Genomic DNA, 19,674 nt, shown 5'->3' with positions numbered 1-19,674 from the left:
TGGTCCTAGCAACTGCTTTTGGGAATTGATCGTATTGTTCCTACTTTCCATCTCTATCCTTTCCCTGTCCCACCGTGCCTGTTCCTCCTGCTGGGCTCCCTCCGGGTTGTAGATTGACACTATAGGACCTATGGTAACAGGTACTTGTAGAGCATCGGGCAGTTGATACGACCTTGCATGCTCCGTTTCTGGCACCTTCTGGACCACAAATCTTCCTACTACTCTCTGTACGGGACTAGATTGAGATATTTCTTCGCCTTTCCTGGGTTCCCACTCTGATGTGGGGAGCAGTTTATATTCCCCCTGCTTAGCCCCGTCCCCCTGCTGTAATTCGGGACTTTCGGCTTCTCTGTTGTACGGAGGTGGTCTGTCCATTAATAGCCTCTCTATCAGACCATCATCCGACTCGCTGTCCTCATCTTCTTCTAGAGGTTTTTTTTCTCCCGTAGCCTCTAGCATTGGGTACAGTTTGTCTGCTTCTATTTTTTGCACCCTCCACTTTTTAGCCTCATCATCCCATTTAGCATCCTGCACTGCTCTTACCGATCGTCTCACTCTTTCTTGGCGTCTATTCAAGCTCTTGTCGTGTGCCGCCCTGAACCATGCATTAAGGGCTTCGAACTGTGTTGGCCTTGGTAGAGGTCTCGTTGCGAGCATTACCGCTTTCAGTTGATTCAATGCTTCTAACCTAAACGTCCCGTATCTCGGGAACGTCAGTTCCTCATTTCCTTCTGTTAGCTTACTCCACTCGGAGATCCATAGTATTGAGTGTAACCCTACATTTACAGCCATATAATAAGCTGGTGTGCCTTATGGTGGGGCTTCTTCCCCTGCATACGAGTTTCCTCTATCTCTCTTAAAGATCGCCCTTAAACGTTTAAAACACTTCATTTTCAAGAATCTACGATTTTCCTTAATTCTCTTCCTTATTTACTTCCCGATGACAAACCACCAATCCCTGCGCGGCTCTCGCTAAACCAGCCTATCCCAGCGCGGTTCTATACCAACCGGCCAATCCCAGCGCGGCTCTACGCTGACGTCACTCGTCCCCTCTGCAGCAGTTCCCCTCCTTTCTCAGCTCGTCTCGCGGTCTTGCATGCGTCTCATTCATACACCGAAAAATGACTACTTCCGACCAAGCGATCACTTTTCTTGACTGTACGTCCACAGTCTAACTGTAATTGTCACCTCAACTGGCGAGACGTCTTCCTCTCACTTCAGACGCTCGCCTTATCTGATAGGTTACTTACACACAGCGAACGTCCGACCAGCGTCCGTTACTCATACACTCACTCTGACACTCCCCCTATCAACGGTCCTGCGGGCGATCAATGGTACCTCATGACCCCCTTTACAATGGTAGACAATTACTCTGGGTGTTCGATACACCCGAACCACTTAAGCCCTTCTCTGGACTTAAGATTTTTATCCGGTTGCGCGCGCTCACAACCTTCCCACAATCACACTACAGGCATTCAACTCCGCTTGACATTACAACACAAGTACAACACAAAACACCGCAATCTGGCAACGCATGACCCTTATACTCACTCTCGACCGACTCTGCTGCTTTTTCTTTCGCACCGTCAGCACCTTCTTCGGCAGGGATTCTTCTTCTGGTCGTCGATGACTAGGGACCTTGGGGTAATCTAGACCTGGCCTAGGTTGCCTTCCTCAAGAAGCCAACCATCTTTCTCTGCTACCAACTGCGGGGAATGAGATTTTGATATCTTTTCTGATCACCTAGATACCTATCTCATTCATCCAATTTTGGATCGATTATTGACTGTCATTGAGTAAAAGGCAACCCCACATAAGTTAAATCAACCCCATAGACTGACACAACTCAGAAGAACCACTTACGACTGGTAAAGTTTAAAAAGTTTAATATAAAACCAGAGTCAATTGCAAATACAATCCTCTCAAGATAAGATTCAACAAGTATACAGGTACTAAAAGGAACATAAATTCCCTAAAGAATCTCAGTCTACAAAAGAATACAATCAAAACCAATTCTAAAATCAGCAAATTGAATAGCATAGACACAAATTGAATATGATGCGTCATTTACAGAAAAAGAATGAAACAAGTTAAAACTGTCCCTACTCTATACTAGATGACATCCCTACTAGCAAGTCCTTTACCTAAAAAGGTGTCAGCAGTTGACTTCCAAAGAAGTTCAAACTCTCTTAGTCTCTGATGGAAACCTATGTCGAGAAACAGTACCCTTTCTGTCTACCCATCCGCTCTCTAAGGGTCCTCAGCCTACTGCTCTCTCTCCCTTGATCTCAGGCCATCTACTCTCCTCTGCCGCGCCCTCTCCTCGGGGTGCTGTCCCTAAATACAAAATCACAGTATGGGTGGAACGCCCCTTGAGACGCCCACTACGTACACATTTCACGTGATCCCGCTTCTGGGTTTTTCCATAGCTTCATCTCTTCGAGTCGTCTGTTAAGTTGACCTTGCTTCTTAGGCGCCATCTTCATCTTCGTGCTGGTAACCTCATGACATTCCAGTTGACACTTTCAGTCCAAAGTCTATCACCTCAACAGAGCTCTATTCATTACAGTTGTGATTGTAACCTCTTTTGGTCCTGTGAACAGTCACTTCTAAACAAGACCCCAAATTCCAAGCGTCCCTTATGTCATTAGGCCATAAACTTCGTCCAGCATTGTCACTTTAAATTTAACAAGACCTTTGACTCTTGGCTCGCACGTTCAGATCAAAGCTATCCCCCTATTCCTGTGAGCCCACTAAATTACATGCAGTGAACTACACTCCTGCGAACCCTTGGTCCGTTAGGTTAAAACCACATGTGAACACATCATGCTAAAATTCCTACAAACTCTTCTACGCGGTATGACTTTTATCACATATATATATATAATCGAATTAGCAAACCATTGATTATAATCGAATTCATGTTACATAAAATACAACGTTATACTCTTGTTCTTACACAGTGCTATATTCTGCACGTTTCTTCACTTTACATTTCATCTTCTTTCTCCGTTTTATAATTACATACGTACATTCTCTGTTTAGCACGTTCTACTATTCGTAAGCATTTACACATTTCTACTTTAGCCCATCCTATATACGGCTCTTTCTAATTCTAATGCACTCTCTAGAGTGAATACAGATACATTTCCTTATGACTTAGGTTACATATGCTAACTTTACATTACAAGTGCTAATTTTACATTATAGACTTGTAAATATGGTACGGATATACTTTTCATTCAAATTGCGCTCTCTCAAATGCATACCTACAGTCTTGCATTGCATGATCCTAGAAATATGGGGCTCTGGTAGAAAGGCATCTGCATTCTGCCTGCAACTGATCCAATCAGGGATATTGAAACGTTGGCCTAGATAGGTGCATCTTTGATCATATTTCTGAATGAGTTAGTAAGTGCCATTTAGTAGCACTGGACCCGTCTACAACATAGACATATGGGTATAAGCAAGTAAACTTGTGTCAAGAGCACTTACAAGCTAGTCACTTGCAGGCGCTTTTGGGATTAGGCTGCAGTTTTGCTATCTCAAATGCAAGGTCAGGTTGAAGTAATTCTTTATGAGTTATTCCCAACTTTTTTTTCAAAACTGTTGTGTATGTCATAGTGTAGCAGCACATCTATGATCACTCTGAAATTGTGGGTTTTTTGAATTGGTGGCCAATGAAAGGGATAAAGACAAAGATCTACTTTTGAAGTTGTTGTCTTACTTTACATATCTGCTTACCACCCGTGCCCGCTTCTAAATAGTACAGTTAACATTTCTTAGGTACCCGTCTTATCCCTTCCATGCATTCCATATTATCAATGGACAACCACATGCTCACTAATCACATATATTTTCCAGCATAACACACATTTTAGAATGTCACTTAGTGTGAGAGGTGCATCTCCACCCAAAGTATAGCAAACTTAAAACAAGGTTATAAATCTTTAACAGAACTCCAATCAGAAATCACCATGTTAAACAAACTCTAGAGCTATTCTAGCACAATAAGCTGTTTTAGCTGTTCTCCAAACCATTGTCTCTTCCATTAACCCCTTGCATGCGGGGCGTATTCCCCGCCTGTGCTGACTCCGCCTTGCGCGGGTGGAGTCATGACGGAACGGTTCCATCATCAGCACAGCTCAACCGACGCTCATGACGGAACCGTTCCGTCATCAGTGTCGAAGGGGTTAAAATCAACATAAATCCTCTTTTCGAGGCCACTCTGTCTACTCTACGTTGCTTTCACATCTGCACCTTCCCTAAAAGGGACAGGACTGGCATATACTTAAAGATATTGAACGTCCAGAGGTATGCAGAGAAGCACGGGTTGACTTAAAATACTGAAAAATATGAGTTGTATTCATTGAGTTCTAACATCAGATATCTATACTATCATGTTGTTAAGCATAGATCACATTAGTTACATGTCTTCTCCTCAGTAAAAGTCTTTTTTTTGCCTCCAGTTGTTAAGAGATCCTAACAAGGTTAAATGTTGTAATTTCTAGAGCAAACTACTCTAGATGGTAGAAGTGTATTTAGAACAAAATCAAATAGCCACTGAGGATTAAACTATAGCTGATGCTCAAAGTGCTTAGGTTTCATGCTAAGATAATGATCATGAGTACGCCTGGGCGAATTTTATTTACATGGGTTTAATTTGCGTAATTTCGGGAATTTTGTGTTTTGCTTGTTACATAAAATGCTTGAAATTAAACCATTATGCCACATAGCGTAACAATTGCACATTTCTGACAAAACTCTGGAACAGGAGCTCAGAAACAACAAGAACCACCAGAATGGGAGGAGTTGTTCCTGTAAATTGTGAGTTGTTTTAGCAAGATATTCATACTCGTAAGAAATTGAGGCAAGGAAGAGTTTTATGCTAATACGTAGCACTAAATGATGTGTTCGCATTTCAATTATGCGTAATTTTGCATACTTTCTTTAATATTCCACCTAATTACATGGCCTATTGCAAGAATTTCACACACCACAAATCGTGATGTGACAAAGGTGCAATAATCTGTGGCTGGTACTGGAATGGCAGTAAACAGATTTTAACATTCAACGCAATTGTGTGGCAGATTTACAGGCTGTTCATTCAGTGGAGGACCACTATTTCACCTTTGCATTCTGTCATCCATTAATTCTTTCATTCATCCATCCATCAACTCTGCCATCAATCCATCCATTCACAACCATCCATCCACTCTGCCATCCATCTGTCTTAGCACTCATCATCCACTCTTCTATCCATTCATTCAGTCATCTATCTACCCATTCTGCCATTCATCCTTCCACTGTCCATCCATGCATTCATCCATCTATATGTCCCCTCTGTCATCCATCCATCCACTTTGCCATCCATCCATCCACTCTGTTATCCATCCATCTACTGTGCCATTCATTTATGCACTCTGTTCTCCATCCTTTCATCCATCCACTCTGCCGTCCACCCATCTTATCATCCACCCATCATATATTCATCCTCTCTACCATTCACCCATCTGTTCATACATGTGTCCATCCACTCTGTCATCCAATTCACTCATCTTTTACCCACTCATCCATCCATCTCTTTATTCTGTCATACTTTCACCTGTCCACCCACCTAGCCATTCACTCACTCATCCATCCATCTATCACTTTCCTCTGCCGTCCTTTTACCTGTTCATCCACCTATCCATTCACTTATACTTTCACCCACTCATCCAAACATCAACGCACTCATCCATACATCCTTTCACCCTTCCTCTTCCATTCATTTTTTCTTCCATCTTTCCCTCTTCTATTTACTCATCTTTACTTCTAGCTACCTCCTATGGAGGCTGTATTCCTTTATATAAGTATTTATCAGTTTAGCCTGCTGAGTTGGAGACAGATAGAGGCCCATAAAGAGACCTATCCCCGCTGAAGCTGCGAAAGCGGGGAGTTCACAACGCCCCTACGTGCAGTTGTCCCTCTTTCTAACGACTTACAAATGAAGATGCTCAGAGTGATGCATTGTCTCCTTATTTATCTGTCTTGTGGTCTATGCCAGTGGTGTGCACTGGTTTTGTGTCTTCCTTATAAGATTGCACAAATCTGACTGGGTATTTCTAAAGAGGCATTCCACCTCACATAGACTTCTAATGTAAAACACACACCAGTCTTGTCGCAGACAATCTTTGGGCAGTAAAGTCGTCTATCCCCAGACGCGTTTAGGCTTCAAAATCCAGACGTGGGTATGCTAGGACACCATGCAATGATGCCACATGTCCTCCTGGGTGCTGTGTTCCTGGATACTTGGTGTCATTAACTATGAATGTAAAGTGTACGGTTGGTCACCTATGTTGATATAAAGAGAACTGCTGCAGTTGGCCTATCATGTAATTATGGGTTTTATGTCCATGTTTGTCATATTTAGTTAAGAGTAAGCCTTGTGTGTGCAGACCTCTTTTAAGATCTTGATTTATAATATGATGCCTAAATATATATATATATATATATATATCAGTCATTACTTCTGCCTAGGTATTTGACTACAACATTAGTGGACCACTGTTTAGAATATAGATTGCCTGTATATGTATTGTGTGTGTTTCCCAATTCAGTATAAGTGTGCTGGATTGGCGAACTCAGGCCAATTGGTACATTTGTATTAATATAGAAGTGATTGTTGATTTGGGGCTTGGTTTAGGAAACCTAAGTGCATGTGGTTTGATGGACAAAACTATTCCTGACACACACTAAGAATGTAGATGGTGTTTTTTGTGGCACCCCATTCATTTTGTCACTTTTTCTCGAGGTAACTGGATGCCTATTGTGCAGTACCACAAGTAATTTAACTTGACTTATTATTGCATGTTTTCTACCTTAAATGGGTCATGACGAGGTTGCACTTTGTTCAAGGAGCATCAATATGATGTCCATAGAGACTAACACGCCAGACCGGCTCCTTTGAATTGCCTGGCAGAACCCAGCTTAATCGGAGGTTTCCCTTGGCGGCTCCACTAACACAGACACTTGAGGTGACAATCGGACTCGAAATATTTTGAATACAAACACCAAACCGGAGCATTACCACCGGGACGCCCGAGGGGGCACCGGTAGGACCGCGCCATCACTGCTCACAGCGGCTCTACTTAGAACTCCTGCCTGATTCAACGCTTTTTACATCTCTTGACCACCAACAGCAACTAGGTGATTCATTCATCCTGAAGTATAGACGGAGGTCTATATTCCTGCCACCGCATCGGTGTTCTATCCAGACGACCCGTTGGATAACGGTCCAGCAAATCCGCTGCGCAAACCCCCCCCCCCCCCCCCCCTGTGTGTCCTGAAGAAGACCCGCAGCTGAGGTCCCCAATACCCCAAGAGCATTAGGGTCGAAACGTCGACGCCCACCCATTGACCTGCCTGTATCCCTCCCAGTGTCCATTTCCCCATATCCCCCAACCAACAACTACAGGGGACAGGCATATAAGACAGCGGAGGCTATCCCGCTTTATATTGTGTAAATAATACAACTGTGTATCTACTTTGTTTCTTTTCCTTCAAATTTCCTTTTCACTTGAGCACCCCTTTCCCTTCCTCACTGACTATATACTTGATAGTCTATTGCGCCGTTCAGATAACTGTTTTTTATATAACTGTAAATAAATCTTTGAATTTTTTGATATAACGAATATACATTGTGTGGTTACACTTTGATTGCAATAACAATTGTTTTGGGTTTTTCATCAATCTTATGTATCAATCTTTCTACGTTGGTTTATAACTGAATATATCTCTCCCATTGTTTTTTGATTGAATCAATATATGCGAATTGAATTGCATAAATAAGAAACCAATGAAACTCATTTAAATGTTTACTTAAACTACAATCAAGGACCAATTTTCTTTATACAATTCATACCCAGGTCCTTTGATTCTATGGGTGAACCCCATTGATTTAATGATCAATATGATGTCATCACTCAGTTTACACATTTGTTTACCTTTGCAACCTTGTCCTGTGCTCTTTACTAGTTAATCGCAGCCACTGCAGTGTGTGTTAGTGTGTCACAACTTCCAGTATTACTTTCTTGGTGAGTGGGACGTGCTTCAAGTGTGCTGTATGCTGTTTAAAAACATTTATTAAAATGGTGCACTCACTTTTATTTCATGGAATTTGTATCACAGTTTGTGCATGCTATGCTTTGACCAACTTCAATTCATTCACGTTATTGTAAGTTAGTGTTCCCGACAATGTGTGTGTGTGCTGATTCTACCACTCTGTGTGCAATAACGGCTATTTTAAGCAAAAATGGTTTTGTCCGCAAACGTTCATCAGAACAGGCGTTTGCACTACTTTGTGTCAGAGCAGTGCCCGTTTGGAATGTGCAGCTGGTCCATGTTTCATGTACATAATATGGGCTCGGTCTAAGTAATATGGTATGGAGTGGACTGTGTTCGCTCCATCTTCTCTTCCTCAAGCAGCAAACAGTGATCCAAAATGTATTTGCCAACTTTAAGAACGAGTGCAACTGGAACCGTATCAGTTTTAACTATTTCTACTTTTCTGATTTAAAGTTCAACCGATTTAATTTGTTACTTTCCGATTTAGGCAATCAGTTAGGTTTATGCATGTAAATTAAGAAAACAGATTTGATGATACTTAATCAAATTATGCAATTGTATAATCTGATTTGCATAATCCCCTGATGAATGCATTCTTATGCTTTATTTCGCGTTCATACAGGTGATAAAGAATTGATACAGGAGGTGCTATTTGATGCCATGGTTAGTGCACCCATTGAAGCCTACTGGACAAGTCTAGCACTAAACAAATCAGAGTAAGTGGAAACACCTTACTGTTGTTTACAAATATAAAATGCTTCAGTGCATTTCACAGATTGTAAAACAAACACAAAGTACAAAAGCACACCTCCCACTAAAGACAGTGCGTTTGTAATCAAGAGACGCAATGTTTTTAAAATTGATATAAAACAGGAGATGCATGCCTTGTAGTATAATACATTTGGTACTGTGATATGATGGGAAATGATTTGTTATCCCCAAAAAAGGCGAATAGCTGGAAGTGCTTGTAGAACGTTTAGAAAATGTACATATTTGAGACAAGCCAGATTCGATTTGGTCTAGTTCATAGTGAAACGAATTTTTCGCAATCAAATAAGCTGAGTTCATTTCAGGATGAATTTGAAGTATCCTCACAGGTTTTAAAAAAAATCTACATTCCTTGTACTAATTTGAATTTGTAAAGTGGTATCCTTGGATATTCTAATGAACGTTAGTACGATACTACATATTGTGCACAGGTCAATTTTGCACATGTAGTTGCACCTACAAACCAGTGTATAGGTGGCATTTGCACCAACAATACATTGAAAAGCTATACATTTGCATTTTTTGATTGATGTAAATGTAATCTTTTACTCGTTGGTGGATGGCCTGCACTAGTGCACATTTTGTGGTATAGTGTCAGGTGTGTATCTAGAGATTTACAATTTGTATCTCTGAGCTTCAATTCACCCAGACAACCCCATGCCTCTGTGTCCATTCATCTGTCTATTTATGGCACACTACTCTCACTGAAACTAAATGCACTATGGTGGGATGGTCATAATGAGGATATTCCTAAAGGGAACCCTGCACTAATCCCAATTTTGTAGATATATGCACTCAAGGCACTGATTGGTAAAGCTAACACGAGTAATGCTGAAGGAAATTCACACTCTTCGTACTTGTAAAGAAAAGTCACACTGAGATCACCATTGAAGGAAGCACTAATTGAGGATACTTTCTGTTGATTCTGACACTGTAGGCACTCCTGGAAGAACATCTTTATGAAGCAGATAACAAATATTCAGGCACTAATAGAATTAATGGAGGAAGCTGGCAGAGACGTACTCCCTATGGGAAGTCATACTGAGGGCACTTATGGAGGAAGCTCACATTAAGGACAGTTTTGCAGTAGACTTACCCCAAAGTAATTGCTGGAAGAACTTTTTACTACAGCCATTTCTGTAATACATTCTCATTGAAGTCACTCCTTTAACAAACTCACACTGAATGGGTTACTGGCAAAGCCTCGCATAAGACTTAACTATATAGATAGAACGCAACAAGGGGGCACTACTGGAAGAATCAGAAAGATCATCACTGATGGAGGAACCTCACAAGCTTTACTAGAGTAAGTCCAAAGGAGGGTGTATTTGAAGAATGTTCACATTCACAGCCATTTTGTTGCGTGCTTATCTAGGTTCCTGATCGATACTGTGACCTTATGCCCCTATTCGGCTATAAACCTATTTATTCCCTATATTGGCATAACCGTTCAAGTGCGATTTACTGAAAAGTGATCTCTGGCCTCACACGAACAGAGCCACATTCCAGCATGACTCTCTGCTACTTCCTTTGCGACCAATTAGTGCAATGACAGAGCAGCAGTCACTATCTGATATTCCTAGATAACACTCCGAGTTCTTCAACAAGATAAAAACTTAGCAAACCTGGAAATCCCTGCTTGCTATGTTTTGATTAGTAATGGAACTCTAATGAGCAACTGATAACTATCACTTCCTAGTGACATCTTTAATTGACGTCTTATGTCCAGCAAACTTGCGTCAAACCCGGCACCTGTCAGGTATAAATATTACCAACGTTGCCTTGAGCGAGCGAGAGCTACTGTTGCTGATGCTAGCTGCCTGCATGACCCTGTGTTGGTAAAAACTAGCACTCTGTCGCTGCAGCCTGCTATCCTGTGGTGGTGAAGCTACTGATTACCATTATCGCCGCTAAAGCGCGACCTATGGTGCAGTACGCTTGAGGAGCCGAGCAGCCGTCCTCTGCGAAGACATCCAGCCCAGCTGCCCGCGGACGCTGTCCCCCGCCTCCTTCCTCGACGCGCTGAGAGAAGCCGCTGCCTTTCTCGAGCAGAGAAATCCAGTCCCGGCGCTTCCGGTTTACCCTCGCGGGTGACTGGAATATCGAGAGAGACCCCTGAAGGAGATACCAATCCTCCATCATTCTATTCAGAGGTATGGTGTTGACTAAACCCTTAGACGAGAATTCTTGAAACAAACCTTGGCAAAACCAACTTAACTTAAGCTACTTACTTACTCCCCCTTCTCACGTGTTAGGCTTAGGTCAGGCACACTGGGGTAGGCTTAGTTAGAAGCACCAGTTAAGTATGTTAGCCTAATGTATATATGACTGTATATATGTTTTATTACTTTTAACCAGTGTATGGCTAAGAAACCATATCAATGCTTTTACAGTTTTATTTCGCAATACTTATCTTACTGTACGTACTTTTTATAATAACAGTTATTGCAATTGTTATAATACATTTCTCTTGTACGAGAAGAAAGACTGTTCAATAAATGTTAACCCTTTATTGACAAACGCCCGTCTCTCTATTCTCTACATATTGTGAAAGTAAACTGCACTAGACTGACTGAGTGAAATCTATGTCTATTGTTTCACACGACCCTAGAGATTGACTCTTGATCTGAGGAGCAAAGTTGTCATGTTGCACGGTTGTTGGAAAACTGAATCCCTTCTTGTCTGTGCCAAGGAAGCTGATCACTTCCTATGCAGAGAAGAAAGTTTCCAGTGACCTCTGAGCTAGTTGGTAACACAACCCAATTAAGTTTAGCATAGTCAGTGGAGGCCTGGAATATCTGCAGTTCCACGTCGATACTACTGTTTATGTTATTCCAATGCGCAGGGCCTAGTGGGAAACTAGGAACTACACTACATGGCGCCCAAACGTTTGGTAAGGCGATAAACTAACGCAAGACTTGTAGAGTAACTCAGTCGTGCATATTTCACAGACCCCTTTCTCCCGTAAAAACTCCAATAGACGTCTGGAGTGGGTGAAAGGTTAAAATCCGCCCGACCTTAGTAGGAAGAGATTCCTATGTAAAGCTCCGGTTTATTCAACGTTGAAGGATACAGTGTTCCAAAATATTGTGCACCTAATCTTTGTCTCCTTGGAGACCTACTCTGCAAAAACCTGCATTTTTTGAAATGTCAGTAGAAACGGAACCTCTGGGGCCGCAGTAGATGCGACTCAGCAAGGTCCCGAACAAGCAGACCCGGATGCTATTATCATCCCGGTCCAGTTAAGAAGATCTATAACTTTAAAACTTATAGAAAACGGACTGACACCTCAGGGTGGTACAGTAATTTTCGTGATAGAGGCTCACGAGTATCGGCAGACAGAGGTATTCTATTCATGGATAAACTTTCCAGCGGCAAACGCTGCAACACAAGAGTTTCACTATTACAAAATAGAGGAACCTCCGGGAGAGTATGCTCCTTTCGAGGAGATTGAAATCCCACTTAAATTTCAAGAGCACCTGCTCTGGTTTAATGGCGCCCTAAAACACAATAATCACATAACCAGGCTCGGTCCACTAGGTAGACCAGGAGCAACGTGGCCGGTTCTAGCCAGCTACACACCACATCCTGACATTGCAAGAATGTCAAGAGAAGAGCTGTTAGCACAGCTAAACACATTAATAAAAATACATAGGCAATTAGTCCAATATGTAATACGGACTGCAACAGTCCAGCCAGCTGTTAATTCACACCAGCTGACCCCTCACCAGGGGAACACAAATAAAATTACACCACAGAACATACAGTCATGTCTTGGTAAAACACCCGTAAAACGGGAACAAATTCCTTTCTGGTTAGCCCAGAAAATCACTCAAATAGAGGCAGTATTTCCTGATACTACCCCTATAGAGAAACACAGAATCTTGACCATCTGCCTTCCTATGGGAATCGCACCACACGTGGAGGACTGCGACACTTGGGGTACAGTCTTTGCTTCCATTTATACAAAAACACACGGTGTTCCGTCTATGGCGGTAATACCAGAAGTGCTAAAACAGATTCAAAATGAATTCGGTCCAGAGCCCGCTTTAAATCTGGGTATGAAATTACTGAAAGACTTCAAGCAGGTCACGGCTATATTATTAGCCAACATAAAGGGAGAAGCAGCATCTGTGGCGATTCGCCAGAAGTTGAGGGAAACAGATATAAAAGATCCTGTTGAGCTTGCAAAAATCATAGAGAAATGCTATGAAGAATTAGGTAGAGACAGCTTGGGTGGAAAACCAGTTAAGCCCCAACTGCTCGAAAATCCTGAAAAATTATTTATTAAAAATAATTCAAACACTCATAAAAAGAGCTGGGATGGAAATAAACAATCCACTCCCAAGGAAAAAGTTTTCCAGTCCAGAGGAAGGTCTCCTCGACGGAGGGAAAGAACTCCGACTCGAGAACGCCAGTCTCCCCAGAGGGAGCCCTCTGAGAAAAGATATAACCTTAGAAATAGGGATAATCTGAAAAAACCTGATAGATATCAAAGTATTGATACACGTCCCTCTCGATCTCTTCCACAGAATTCGGAAAGAAGAGGACGGTCAGACCCAGGAGAGCACACCAAGTCCAAAGACAAGGAACCTGCTCAGAGTAAAAAATCTCAATTTCCTAAAAAGAAGGTAGCCAGTATTAGAGTAATCAACCATGCCGAGAATACTGAGGACACAGTTGAAAAACGGGGAGTGGGCATTGACAATGTTGGACAGTGCAGCAGAGATCAGTATAGCGCGCAAGAACTTGATGAGTCATCTGGAGACAGTGGACACGAATGAATACATTCAGGTTGAAACTGCCGACGCCAGACTTAGCCAGCCCCATAAAATATACGAAATAACATTGCGTATAGAGGGTGATAAGACTAGGAAAATTAAGGGTCTATTTTGGGATAAGCTCTCAAAAGGCTATGATATTCTGTTAGCTGAAAAAGATTGGCCCCCGGAGTTTGTCAGGGAGTGCCCTCGTGGCGAAGAAGTAATTATGCCTGCCTTCTCGAATCACATACCGATTCATAAAAAATATACATATGCACGGAAATGGGCAGTAGCCCAGGCACCTGCATTGTATAAAAATCATGTAGGATGGGATGAGGATTCACCTCCTCACAAAATCCAACTAAAAAGTGAACCAACTGCCCAACGGCAGTATCCCATAAAGCAAGAAGCTAAAAAACAGGTCAGGGAGATCTTAGATCAACTTGAGTACCAGGGGGTGATTGAAACATGCACCTCTCAAATGAACAATCCTTTGTTTCCTGTCTCCAAGCCAGACAATTCATATCGTCTAGTTTTGGACTACAGACATCTTAATACATGTTGCAAAACTTTTGCAGTACAAAACTCGCATAGTGCAGCCCTAATGAATAACATAGTTAGGAAAAAATACAAAACGACATTAGACATATCTAACGGTTTCTTTTGTCAAAACATTGCACCAGAAAGCAGATATTTGACCGCTTTCTCCGCATTTGGGTCACAGAAAAAATTCTGTCGACTCCCACAGGGGTTCAAGAACAGCCCAGGACTATTCTCAGCTAGGGTAACAGAGTTACTACAAATCTATGATGATGAAGCATTATCTTACGTAGATGATATTTATCTCACAGATGACGACTTGGATACTCACTTGAAAAGAGTGAACACCATCATACTTGGGTTCGCAACAGAGGGTTACAAATTCAACTTTAAAAAGTCTCGAATTGCCCATCTGACAGTACTATTCTTAGGGTACGAATTATCAAGTGAAGGGAAAAGCCTAGCGGACAACTTCTTAGAGAAGTGCGCTGTACTCCAAGCTCCAAAAACGCTGAAGAATTTACAATCAATACTAGGTTTTCTGAATTTCGGAAGAACTTACATCCTAAATTACGCAGAGAGGGTTAAACCTCTCTACGAACTAATTAAACCTGATTTTAAACAAATCAATTGGACTCAAAAACACACAGAAATTTTGAGATCACTGCAGACAGACATGTTAGCAAAAACAAAATTAGATACACGTGACAACACGATCGATCTTGTAATCCGAGTCATCCCAGGAAGATGCGGATTCACATACCTAACCTCTAATGAGGGAGAAAAGGTACCAATTTCAATTAAATCTCACTTGTACACACAAGCAGAAAAAACATTCAGTCACACAGAAAGAACTGTGAACGCAGTGCAAATCGCATTAGCAAATGAAAGAGAACTAGCACACGGCAAAAGGATTAACAACCTCACAGCGGAATCCACCTTCGAGGCGCTATTCAGCCCAGTAAACCTGCCTACAGTGTCACTGGATCCAAAATGTGCATAGATTCTCTAGGAGCGGAAGACGTGAAATACTATTTCGCCCCGCAATACGAAGAACTGAATGATTTAGAATATGAAGAAGAATATCCTCTGCCAATCGAAATTATGCCTCTCCCACTATATGCCTGTATAATCTATACAGATAACTCTGTACAGCATTTCAACGTAGAGAGCAAATCCTAAGATGCAGCATGTGCGATCATTAAATGTCTTTGGCTGTGCGGTAAAATCAAACCGAAAATAACAAAAACTGAATCAGTAAAGTACTGTTCGGCTCAAAGAACTGAAATCAGATGTTTAAAGATGGCGCTCGAAAATGCAGAACGCGAATTCCCCACACTTATAGTGTGCGATTCTCATTTTTGCGTCAATTCTTACAACAATAAACTGCAGAGTTGGATCGAAAACGACTACAAAGATGACACAGGTGCCACAATAAAGCATAAAAAGCTCTGGAACGAGGTAGCTCTTTTACACAAAGAACTACAAAAGACTCACGTGATTCACGCACAGAGTCTTCGACGTGATGGCGTTCACGTTGCAGGGAATTCATTGGCTAATACAGCCACAGCGGAAGCAACTAAACCGGCTTCCGTAGCCACAAAAAAGCGTACAGATAAATACATAGACGGGGAAACCATGCTAGCAGTAAAAACGACCGTAAAAGGCGACTGTGCAGCACTACCCGTAAACTATCCACTCAATTATGCATACATAATCGATGCAAACTCCGTTCCTTTTGCTCGAATCCCTGGAGTGGGGGATAGAGTAATTCCAAACACGAACAGGAGAATATTTTTAATAGCAGATGCACATATGGGTTTGGGTCTGAGACACCAAACAATTAAGGTTTCTCTGACTGAATTACAATCAGTATACTGGTGGCCGGGAATGAGTGTAGAACACCAAATATATGCAAACAACTGTGAAGACTGTAATAGGGATCGCAGTAGCGAACCTTGCTACCGGCTACCAGTCAGAAAGAGCGTAACGCTGCCTGCACCCCAACCTGCGTCCTATTAATTAGTTAAGACGAAAAGCACTTTTAAAAAATGAGTCCTCCAGCACTCGGCTGACGCCTAGAACGGTTATAAAAGATTTGCGAGTCTTTATCGGCACATACGCAATTACCACGTTCCATTCTGACCAGGGTCCTGCTTTCAGCTCTCGAGCCTATAAGGAGGCCATGGCCAGCATGGGAATTGGGTTGCGGTATTCTTGTCCGTCGCATCCCGAAGGGAATAGTGTGGTAGAAAGAAAAAACCGGGACATAAAGCAATCTATAACAGCGAAGGTATTAGGTTCAGGCGCTGGGTGGGTCAAACATTTAATAAGTGTCCAGACTAGTCTTAACAACATGCCAAGAAATTCTCTAAAAGGTTTCAGCCCATACGAACTATTGTTCGGAATTAGAATGAACGTTCAGGACCTCGATAGTCAGATGTCAGTGGTACAAGAAGAAACAAAGCACTTTGATGTAAAGGATCGTTTGGCTGTTTTACAGGAACTGAATGAAACAAGAAAATCATTAAGCAACATAAAGTTAAAGCAACAGCCAAGTACCACTGACAAGGCACCACCCGCAACAGCCCCAGCAAGGCCTGTCTGGATTCCAAAGATTGGGGATCTAGTCAGAGAAAAGATCGCGGTGAAGAAGGAATTTGGGCCTTCTTACAGAAAAGCAGTACCTGTCTTGGCAGTCACCGGAACAAGATCAGTCGTGCTACCGCCCCTTGCTGGTAAAAAGGAGAACAGAATCGTGTCTATCGATCTGGTAAAACCACAAGCATGTGGCCTATAATCAACAGTAGGCCCAGTGGACTCCCAAGAAACAACAGAATACCCAAACTTGCAACAATCCAAAAGGTTCAAACTGAAAGACTAATCACATTCGATCAGCCTGCAGTGCACAATGAAGGACTATGCAATAATGCCATGGAACTCGTGCCTCTTGAAACACAGATTGAAACAGTTCGTCAAGAAACAACACCAGTCTACAATGATGTAGCATCAGAAAATGCTACCGAGAGACAGATTGAAAGAACAATACCATCAATTGACAGAACTGCCTCTGGTTATTTCATCAACTTCGACAACTTCTCTGAAGATCTGAACGACCCCGAAGTGATGCCAGAAACAAAAAAGTCTTTTAAAGAAAAAGCAACAGAACTCTTTCATCAACTGAAGGAAATCTACCTTGTTTCCCCGTGGCTAGAGTTCTGGTTCGGTCTAGGTGTATTTTTCCTCCTGCTTTGGCTCATCATGGTACTATGTTTGGGAAAATTCATTGAAGGAAAATATATTACAATGGACACAGCAAGTCAGAACATCAACCTAGTCCTGAAATAACACAGATCATCCCACGTGAAGAAAAGAGAACTGTCAACAGTAAATGTCACAGCAATTCCAATACCTGGTGGGGTAGTATGGGAGAAAACAGACTATGAGATCTATGGTCCGGTCGAAATCCTGAAGTATCCTCATCAACTGAAGGTTTCCTTAAGTGACTTTGTGACTCCTAGTACATTCTCTGATGATTGGGACTTTAACAGTATTAATGACATGATGTCTGATTTAGTAATGTCAGCTAGATTCACAGATCATGATTATTTACAAGGTTCATCTAGTTATGAGCAGTTATTCTGTTACACCCACTATGGGGATCATTACTTGCATAAATCTGCACAGCCTAGAAATGTTTTTATGTATATTCAATGGGAACATTGTTCTACACCACCTAAAAGCAGTTCTAAAGCATTTTTTGAGAAATTCAAATATTTTTCAGGTTTTAACACCAGTGATGCAGAAACGTTTTATTACAAACTGTTAGATAAAACAGGAATGAAAACAATGCTGACAAATTCTAAATTGATATATTCAGAAGCATTTTATGACAAAATGATGACATTTGGTTTTGATTATTGGAAAAATAATATTGAAACGAAAACAATTTGGGGTACAAAAGATTGGCAGGTGCAAGGCATAGAAGCACTATTTAGAACCTGCATGATACCAGAACAAATGTTATTTTTAAATGACACAGTACACCAAACATCTTGTCTTGGCCTAGCTAAGAACAAGGAACTTAAAGCACCGTCTATACCAAAGCCAATACCTGAGAATACAACCGCAGATATTGAGTTAGACGTGTCACAAATTTTACATTTCAACAGAACACCTCCTGATTGGAAAAAGTGGTTAATCTGGCCTACAGACACAAATAGCTGTCAAGATAGATTCCTGAATAAAACACAGGGTTTAAAAATGACCAGATTAGACCCTAGATATTCCCAGAGACAACATCCAGGGATTATAACAACATACAGTGTAGGGAAACTCTGCCTAGAATGGCTAGCTACATCCACACTGGCTGAAATTAAGCAACACTTGTCTTTATTAAAAGATGGTGCTGATTTGCGCGGTTTCATTCTTGGACCAAGCAAACAGCGTCAAAAGCGTTTCATAGCGACCAGCATCTATGCTGCTTACAACGAGGCTTGGAAAGCAAAGCAAATTGAAACTGCTGAAAAAATACGAGAAATTGATCGTATTAATTTGGAGAAATCACTTTCTGTGGTAGACAATGGGTTAATGACTCTGTCTTCCAGAATATATTCTTTGGACAATATTGTATCCTCTGCCTTTGATGTGATAGACAGAGATTTGCTAATGTTACAACATGGCCAGTCTCAACTACGCTCTATTATTGAACTAGGCTGGACGCTGCAAAACCTTCGTTCAGGCTATGTGCCTTGGCGTTTAATCAACACAACGTCATTATTTTCCAGTTTTAACCTTACTGATAAACAGATCAGTTTGGCACAGAAAGGAGCAGACTATACAATCCTGAGCATCGAAAGACTCGAGAGATTACCATTGACAATGTCAGAGAGTCCTGTCATTGAATGGATAATACACGGAATTATCACAATTCCGATAACAACTTTCCGCTTTAAAAAGTGCCTTGAATACATACCTGCTGGCCAGTATGAACAATTGGGTAAAGGATATGTAAAATCTATATGGAAATTACCATACACTCATTCTTGCTATAGTGACAGCGACAAAAATGTATTTCTTAGTGGTGAGAATTGTAAACATTCACTAAGCGGTATACTTTTGTGTCAGGGTATTAATTTACACGGAGCATGTGATGGAAATTCAAACAACCTTTCATGCCACCAGCTAGTCACACCTGCAACTCAGATAGAGCCCTTCTTTATGCAACTTTCGAACGGGAGTTACATTCTAAGAACGGATCACAGGTGCTGTGGCCTCGCGCCAGGGACAAGTTATCTAGTACAAGTAACATCCACGGTCAAATGCTGTATGCAAGCATTGTTTCCGAGCGGGCCTCCAGACATAGTGACTCCCCTCTGGCCTCGTCTGAATCTCTATTCTATACGAATTGATACATTAAGCAAAATGAAATCTGTACTTTTACAGACAACAGTGCCTATAACGTCATCTAAAGAGACGTATGATCTTCTAGTCGCAA

General features: G+C 41.6%; 1 protein-coding gene across 2 annotated transcripts in view; it reads left to right on the top strand.

Moving 5' to 3' along the window:
- The window catches only part of CACNA2D3 (calcium voltage-gated channel auxiliary subunit alpha2delta 3), a 2,559,454-nt gene that overhangs the window by 1,829,928 nt on the left and 709,852 nt on the right, over positions 1 to 19,674 (top strand). For both annotated transcript variants that reach the window (XM_086939135.1, XM_086939136.1), the window contains exon 24: positions 8,729 to 8,822. In XM_086939135.1, the coding sequence (XP_086795261.1) occupies positions 8,729 to 8,822 (94 nt within the window). The remainder of the gene's footprint in view (positions 1 to 8,728; positions 8,823 to 19,674) is intronic.

This window comes from Lissotriton vulgaris, chromosome 9 (assembly GCF_964263255.1).
Source record: "Lissotriton vulgaris chromosome 9, aLisVul1.2, whole genome shotgun sequence".
NCBI classification, from domain to species: Eukaryota; Metazoa; Chordata; class Amphibia; order Caudata; family Salamandridae; genus Lissotriton; species Lissotriton vulgaris.
The sequence above is the reverse complement of the archived record's forward strand: the minus strand, read 5'-3'. Positions and strand labels throughout refer to the sequence as shown.